This window comes from Glycine soja, chromosome 1 (assembly GCF_004193775.1).
Source record: "Glycine soja cultivar W05 chromosome 1, ASM419377v2, whole genome shotgun sequence".
In the NCBI taxonomy this organism is placed as follows: Eukaryota; Viridiplantae; Streptophyta; class Magnoliopsida; order Fabales; family Fabaceae; genus Glycine; species Glycine soja.
Genome location: NC_041002.1, coordinates 47,242,391 through 47,251,228, shown reverse-complemented (window position 1 = coordinate 47,251,228; position 8,838 = coordinate 47,242,391). Strand labels below are relative to the sequence as shown.

The window sequence follows — 8,838 nt, the reverse complement described above, 5'->3', positions numbered from 1 at the left end:
TAAAAGAAGTTTTACGGTTTGATTCTCTACAAACTTGAATTGAGATTTCTAATTTCAGAAATCAATAATTGCGGTCTTAATTAACTCTATAATCAAACCTTTTAACCCAATCTTTTTCTCAATTCTCTGAATTAAGACAATCAAAATTTAAACTCACACGAATCTCACACGCCTTCCCACGGTAGAGAAATATAGGGAGTCCCTTAATAGCAAAAGCCTCAAAATTCAGAAAATCTCATCCATTGCATTTGCACATTCAACAAACCACCCATTATTATGTTCCCTTAATAAATCTCACACTTAAAAACCCTCCTCACCCATAATTAACCCAAAAGGAAGTTTCCTCCACACAAAAAATATCCTTAAACAAAGAGCCTCTATAAATCTATTTTAAAAAAACCCCCAAATTTAAGGATCTCCAGCCAATCAAATTAGCATATTATTGCATCTTTTACTACCCACCCCACTTTGCATTGCATTTCCTCAATGAACAGAGCACCTTTTGTTCTTTCAGAGACAAATGGAGGAAACACTAACAACACAAAAAAATACTACTCAAATGCATAATCCTAGTTCATTAAATTAACCTCTTAATCCCCAATTTCTCCAATCTTCTTCATCCACATTTCCTCAAAATGTTCCAACCCCCCCCCCCCCCCCCCCCCCTCTCCCTCTCTATGATTACTATCTTTAAATTTTGAAACCTTTTTCTCTGTAAAACTATAAACCCAAAAGGGAGACCCATTCCTCCAAGAAACTAGAAGATTCCCATTTCCCACATACAAATATTTCTTTTTTCTTTTATTTTTTTTAAAGAAAAATAAACTCACCAAACATCTCCCTTTTTATTTGTTCCCTGTTCTCTCCATCACTTTCCCCATCTCAGAAACAAACAGAACCAAACCACCACCACCATTATAATACACTCCCTGCAAACCCTAGAAACCCAATAATTTGGGGGAACCTCAACCCAATCCCAGAAACCAAAATCGGCCTCGCAATTTAACGAAACCGAGGAAGAGAAATCGTGGGCACCCTTCAAAATTCGAGATTTCCCCGACAAAATGTCCCAACTGAAGCCAATGTCGCATATAGACAGTGCCCCTTCGACCCCAGGGAAGTTCAAGATGGAGAAAGCTTCGTACTTCAACCGCGTGCGGTGGCACACCTCGCTGGCGAAGCTCGCAGTGTGGTCCTTCGTATTCCTGGGCGCGATCTTGATCTTTTTCCTCCGGTCGCCGGCGTCGTCGCCGGTTCCGGCGGACCTCTCCCGGCGGTCTCTGCGGACCTACAACTGGGGCGGACCCGTCTGGGAGAAACGGGTCCGGGCCTCCGCCCAGATCCGTTCCCGAAACGGGTTCGCCGTTTTGGTCACCGGGGCCGCCGGTTTCGTCGGCACCCATGTCTCCGCGGCCCTCAAACGCCGCGGAGACGGGGTGCTGGGACTTGATAATTTCAATGACTATTATGACCCTTCACTAAAGCGTGCACGCCAGGGACTCTTGGAGCGCTCTGGGGTGTACATAGTGGAGGGTGATATCAATGATGAAGCACTCTTGAGGAAGCTTTTTGAGGTTGTGCCTTTCACTCATGTGATGCACTTGGCTGCTCAGGCTGGTGTGAGGTATGCCATGGAGAATCCTGGCTCTTATGTGCATAGCAACATTGCTGGATTTGTGAATTTGCTTGAGGTTTGTAAGAGTGTGAATCCACAACCTGCTATTGTGTGGGCCTCTAGTAGCTCAGTTTATGGACTCAACACTAAGGTTCCATTCTCTGAGAGGGATAGGACTGATCAGCCTGCTAGTTTGTATGCTGCAACTAAGAAGGCTGGTGAGGAGATTGCTCACACTTATAACCATATCTATGGTCTTTCATTGACTGGCTTGAGGTTCTTCACTGTTTATGGCCCTTGGGGTAGGCCTGATATGGCTTACTTCTTCTTTACTAGGGATCTTTTGAAGGGGAAGTCCATCCCTATATTTGAGGCCGCAAATCATGGAACCGTTGCGAGGGATTTTACTTACATTGATGATATTGTGAGGGGTTGTTTGGGGGCTTTGGATACTGCAGAGAAGAGCACAGGAAGTGGGGGGAAGAAGAGGGGGCCGGCACAGTTGAGGATTTTCAATTTGGGGAACACTTCGCCTGTTCCAGTTAGTGATCTTGTGAGCATTTTGGAGAGGCTTCTGAAGGTTAAGGCGAAGAGGAACATAATGAAGTTGCCGCGGAATGGGGATGTGCAGTTTACTCATGCCAACATTAGCTATGCTCAGATGGAGCTTGGGTACAAGCCGACCACGGATCTGCAGAGTGGTTTGAAGAAATTCGTGCGGTGGTACCTGAATTACTATTCTGGCGGGAAGAAAGCTGTTGAGTGACTGATTCTTTTTACCATGTGATAATGTCTTTGAATTCTTGTTCATTATGATTCTTGTGATTGTTCCTTAGCGTTTCTCTGTTCGTTGTACGATCACCGCGTTTCATGTGTCAAGGATGATGCCATATAAGGAGGAAGTAGGAACCTTGTTTCCTGCACTGGGGAAGTTTTGTTGTTGGTGGAGATTAAGGCCCAGGCACCGATTTGCTGTGTCCAAGAAAACCAGATACATCATATTCTCTTTTATTCTTTTTTTCTTGAATGTAATTGTTGTAGTTTTAGAAATGTAGCATTCATGACTGATAGAGCATATGCTGATTGGTGGCAATGTATAATAATTGTTAAGAAATGGTATTAAAATCACACAATAGTTTGATTTCCGGTTTTTGGACTGAATGAGTCAATAAGACATGTATTTTATTTGCTTATGTAATTTTTCAGCTATAAATGGACTCCTGTATTAATAATTCTTGCACAGCTCTACTACTGTGTTGCTATTGCTTTCATTTTGGAGGTGCTCTGTGGCACCAGGCACCCCTTTCTCATGGAAAAGCCAGCGTGTTGTATGTGTTTATCAGTATATTAATAGGAAGTTCTTGAATGTTATTGTAGATGCTTGATTTTATTGTTTGATTAATGGTTTGTAAGTTGCTAGATTTGTAAGAAGCACTTGCAGCTTGCTTTTAATGATTTGTTACCATTTGAAGGGATTAGTTTTTGAAATAATTTTTGGAATTAACTTGCAATTTTGATAGCATTTTGGTCTCGTTATCTGATATTCTTGATGCCATTTTCACAGCAGCCATTTTCTTTGTTTTGCTTGTGTCACCATGTTTTTGTCCGCTTATAGTAGTTCTATGTAAATGTGTGATGTCTTTCTTTTAAGGACATTCTTCTAATATGTGTGCTATTCCTTTTCGTTTCCATTTTCTATCTAATCTTTCTAAATTTAACTTTTCATTTTTGAATACCATTTATTTGTCTTTTCGTTTCCTTTTTGTATAGATTGAAGTTTTCCCCCTTTTGATAAAGATTGTACAGTGTTTAATCTGAGAGAGATCGTTTTGGTATGAGATGTTACTTCCAAGCACACTGTTACTGGATTTCTTAGAATCACCTTACCTTTGCCTTTGTTTATTTACATTTATTTAAGATGAATTTTCCATTTATACGAGTAATGAAGACCTTTTGGTAAAAGCAATGTTTCTACATATACTATTAAGCATGTCATTGTCGTCGTCCTAAATAGGCGAGCAATTTTGAATATTTAAAAGGCATCAAGATTTTGTCAAGTTGGAATCTACATGGTATCAATTGTTGTACTGCCTTTCTGCCATATTGCTTGGAAATATTTATCACTAAGATCTGTCTTCACTATTCAAGCTTTCTATCACATTAGCTATTTAGAAATATTTATCACTAATTAGGAAGCTCATAATCCTCACAATCAGTTGAAGACAAATTATAACGGAAACTATGAAAGCTGCTGAAGTTGGTCTTAAGTACTCAATATATATATGAGAAATCACTCACACCAAAACTACCTGAAATTTTTAACATTTCAATTTTGGTAAACTAATTTAAAAAGGATTGTTATTTGTAAATAAATAGTGTTTTATAAGATTTTTGTAATTAAATAAATAAAGAGAAATAAATGTATTAAAATAATAATTTGAGAGAAAATAAAAAGGTATTTTATATATGCATTTGATAACAAATAAAATAAAGTTTGTTTTTATAAAATAATAAAAATAAATAAAATAATAGGTTGTGAGTACCCTAGGTATAAATAGCGATATGTTAGGTCAGACGGTAACTTTTACGACTGTTCATTCTTTCAATTTCGTTTTCTCTTTCCTCCTCCCTAAAATCCTTTCTTTTTCCCGTAGTCCACTAAACATGTCTAAATTAAATGACGATTTCAGACTCATTCACCGTTGGATCGTCGTAAAATTTGAGCACCACGTTTGAAACCCAATTCCGAGCATTTTCACCGTTGGGAATTGTAAAAACATGTCAGAGCTAAGAGAAGTACCCTTTGCACCCTAGCTTTCTCTTTTCCCGTAGAAACCCAAAATGGTCTTACTAAAACTATGATCCTGGTTTCGTTAATCGTTGGATTTTCATGAAATTTGGATATGTTGTTCGAAATTCAATTGCTCACACTTTCACCGTTGGGATTTTCAAGATAATATTTGTGGAGGGAGAAAAAGGAATTGCATGAAGACAGTACAAGTTGAGACTTCAATCCCTTCTCCGTCTCTCTGACGTTTGGGAACTCTATCGGAGCAGTCGGAGGAAAAACTTGAGGAATCTCAGAAAACCGCTAGAGATGTCGTTATTGCTGTCGGAAGACACATGAGTCCGCTTAGAGGTAAGGGATGAGTTATTCACAATTAGGCATTAGTGAGAACATGTGTAGAGATCCTTAGAGGATTAAATTGGGGTTTTATTTTGGGATGTTTATTAAATTGCAATTTTTTCCTTTATAATTATAAATAAAATATTGATGTTCTGATGAGAATTGCTTGATAAATTGTGCTCTTGATATTTATATATTTTGACCTATGATTTTGATATAATCGTGTAATATTATTTGAGGGGTTTTAGTCCCCAGGTTGTGATAGTCTTTTGGATAAATTGTTATATTGAGGATATGAAATGATGATTCAAATTGTGAGTATGTGGTGAATTGAACATGTGATGAATGATGGAATATATGTATATTGAGATGTGTATTGTGTTGTGAGCTATGAATTGTGCAATCACACAACTGTAAGACCCTTTAAGGGCGACGAGTTTTGCGCGACAAGTATTGTGATGAGATCCATTGTGGGAACCCGACGAGTTTAATCACAAGCTTGACGAGTTAAAATGATTTGAAAATAATTGAGTAGTTGTGTGTATTGCATAGTTCATAGGTAAAGTGAATATGATTCATGAGGTGTGACAACATGCTATTTTGAGATTATACCATTGTAATTGAGATCGAGTGTATGTAATAAACTGAGTATGCACGTGATTGAGATGTTGTGTGCATTGAGTTATAAACTATGGATTGTACAATCAAATGACTATAAGACCCTTTAAGGGCGATGAGTTAATGCTAAGACCCTTAAAGGACGACGAGTTAAAAATATTTGAGAACAATTGAGGAGTCGTGTGTTTTGTACAGTTCATAGATATAGTTTGTGTGCTAAAATGTTTTTTGGGTTGGACCTGAATCAGGAGGGAGAGACCCTGACGGACTCTTCGGAGTGTAGGTCTTGGGGGGTCACCGGATTTGATGATATTGTGTTTTGACTATTTAATATCCGAATGTTGTGAAAATGAATGAGACGTGTGGTGAAATAACGTGAGTTATGCTCAAGTAAATTGTATTTTGTTATATAATATTTATACCTATATGTTGTTTTATTTTTCTCTATTAGTTATGAATGTGATAATTCACTCCTTGTGTGTTGTTTGTGTTTGGATCCTGTGATGATCTCGAACTTTGTGTTTGGGGGAGTAGATGAATAGGTGGATGACTATGAAGAACCTCATGCTAGAGGACACGGAAACACAACGCTCTGATAGGATGTGACATTAGGATATAGGTTTTATATTAATTGTATGAAGCTTAGACGACCTTGTTTGAGCCGAGATGACTTTATTATTTATTTGGACAAGTTTGAATATGATTTAAAAGGAAGGGAATGTGAGCCTTTTATCCCTTTGAAAGGCTTGTATTTAAAAATGTTTTAAAAATACTTTTAATTAATATTTGAATTTTTATTCCTTTATTAGTATATATGTGAGGGGTAGAGGGTGTCATATTTAGTGGTATCAGAGCAGGTCGAACCTTTCGGCCGGTGTGTTATGTGCTTATCCTATTCTGGTGTGCACTCTGTGTGGTTACTTATGACTAGTTTTGATGAACATGCTTGAATTGTTAATTGTATTTTCCTTTGCATGATCAAATGAGACTTAATAAAAATACTTGTATGTGCCTTGCATCCTTAATGTTTGCTATACCATAAATCCACTGTTGAGTCATGAGTTATGAGACTGACCATCTCTATAATTTGTGAAGTACGGTTGGACATTATGGCAAGCCGTTAGGTGATGCAAGTAGTATTGATATTGATTGATAATGTGTTAATGAACCTTTATCTTCCTGTGTGTATGTTGTTAGTTAGCTTATTTCTCTCTTGATGTGTAGATTAGTGTTGTAAGAACCTTTTGAACCATATATATATGTCTTGGATGAGTGAGTCCTTCTTGATGTGTAAACACATGATTACTTAACTCCCTTTATTTTGTGTGTAGTCGTGAATGTAGTTGTTGAAGTTTGTGATTCCTTAATACATCCTTATTAACTGTTTAATTCTTACTTCTTATATGTACGTTATATACTTGTTATAGGAACCTTATAATTCTAAGTATATATAGTTGTAGTATGGTGTTCTACCTTAATTGCATAAAGAGTATGGTTGTTTGTGATTTTTTGTTCTTAGCGATGCTAATACTCTATAGGTCGATTACTCATATCGAGATATAATTCATAAAGAATACTATTTGATTGTACCTTCTGATTCTAGGGCAACCTATTTTTGTGTTGCATGCTGAAGTCAAGTAACTTGATTACACATGCACGCTTGAGTATAATTCATTCTTTGTGTTATGAGCCTACGTCAAACAGTTGGATTATCGATGTTTCTGTCACAATCAAGCGATAATTGATGTCTCCATGTGTGCGTACACTATGATTATGTTTTTGTTTCTAGAATTCATTTGGAATGTCTGTTGTTGATTCTGAATGAGTGATATCTTGATTTAAAAATTATCGTCTCCTAATCATTTAAGTGTTCATTTTGTTATGGGTTGCTCATCTTCCAATCATGTCTAGTTAAACTACTTGATAATCTATCTTCTTGTTACTTCTACTACGAATAGAGAGAGACTTCATCCTTGTCAATCACGTTAAGAAGTTTTGAAAGGAAATACTTGAGTGGGCATTATCCTTGTTACCTATAGATGAAAGTCAACTGAGTAAGTCATGTACTTGTGTTCCTTGAGGATATACTTAGTTACCACTTAAGTGCGAGATTGAGAATCTTATAAGTGTAGTACCCATAGAAAATTGTAACCGTAGTTCCTAGGAGATAACTGGTAAAGAGTTGTTTAAGAATATAGAGTAGTTAAAAAAGTTGTGAAGAATAGTTAAGAGGTTTAATGTGGAACCTTAAGAAGAGTGTAAGGTAGTTAGTAAGGCATTAATTGTTAAGCATAGAAGGATTCAAGAGTGAGTGTTCTTGCGTAAGGTAGGTGACCTAAAAGATTATTGATGATAGTTGTATGATTAGCGAGATAAATATTAGTTCTTTTTACCTTAATATGAGAAAAGTTTGAGGATGCTATGATGACTACCTTAGTACCTGTTGTAGCCTCTAAGTGTACCTGGTCACGTCTAGACAAGATCAATGCCCTTGTGTGTTCATGGGATGCATGGATAGGATCTCCTATCGTGAGTAAGCCCTTGTAATGGTTTCGATTATTAGTGCTCAGTGTGTTTCCAGTTAAGTTGGATAATAGGGTGTATCATAAGGTTGTTATAGACTTTTGAGAATCATGTTTCGTGCTAAGAGTTTTGTTACGCATTTTAGTTAGATGAGGATAACCCTTAGAGTATGTCACGTTTAGGTGAGAGATAACTTTAAGTCCTTCCTAGGAAGAAGTTGTTTTGAGATGAGAGGAAACCTAAGATTAAGATGAAATTCCCTTAACTAGTAATCGAACAAAAAATTTATCATGGGATTCCTTGAATTAACCTAAATTCTTGTTGGAGATGACTCAAGTAAGTTTAAGTTTCCGGGTGAGATCCTTGTAAGGAGTAAGCCATAAGTTCATAGAAAAGTCAATCACTATAAATCGTTGAGTGATATCTTAGCCGCGTAGGTCCTTATTGGTGTAGTAAAATATTTGAAATAATTTTTAAGTTTAGAGGAGTGCTTGTAGGAGGATAAATAATGATCAATGTTTCTTGACAACTTAAGACTTATGAAAAGATTTATCATATGCGTGATTTAGAGTAGGTAACCATGGTGTTCACCATAATGTTTTGGGAGACATTACCGTTAGTTTGATACATTGTGAGGACCTTTGTAGTTGAATCCAAGATAAAAGAGATGGATAAAATTCTCAAGAATCTTGTTATGAGTTTAGTTTCAATCGTTAGAACTAGCTTAGTAATTAGAGCTTGAGTAAGAAATCGTTAGTATGACCAGTGTCCTAGTTATAGAGTTAGACATCGAAAACAACAGTTGAAACCTCAACTTCAAGTGCAAAGTTATAGGGTGGCATGAGTATAAGTGTGTGAAGATTACCTTGAGGTGAACAAGCTTACAAAAGTGAGGAGTAAACTGTATTGCTTATCTAATTAGCAACCAATTAGTATCAGGTAGGCAACCTTAGAG

At 36.8% G+C, this 8,838-nt stretch overlaps 1 protein-coding gene across 1 annotated transcript; it reads left to right on the top strand.

Moving 5' to 3' along the window:
• Positions 1-659: 659 nt before the first annotated feature.
• LOC114417336 (UDP-glucuronate 4-epimerase 3) lies at positions 660-2,857 on the top strand. Its single transcript, XM_028382500.1, has one exon. The coding sequence runs from the start codon at positions 1,065-1,067 to the stop codon at positions 2,379-2,381; it is 1,317 nt and encodes a 438-aa protein (XP_028238301.1). The 5' UTR covers positions 660-1,064; the 3' UTR covers positions 2,382-2,857.
• Positions 2,858-8,838: the final 5,981 nt, after the last annotated feature.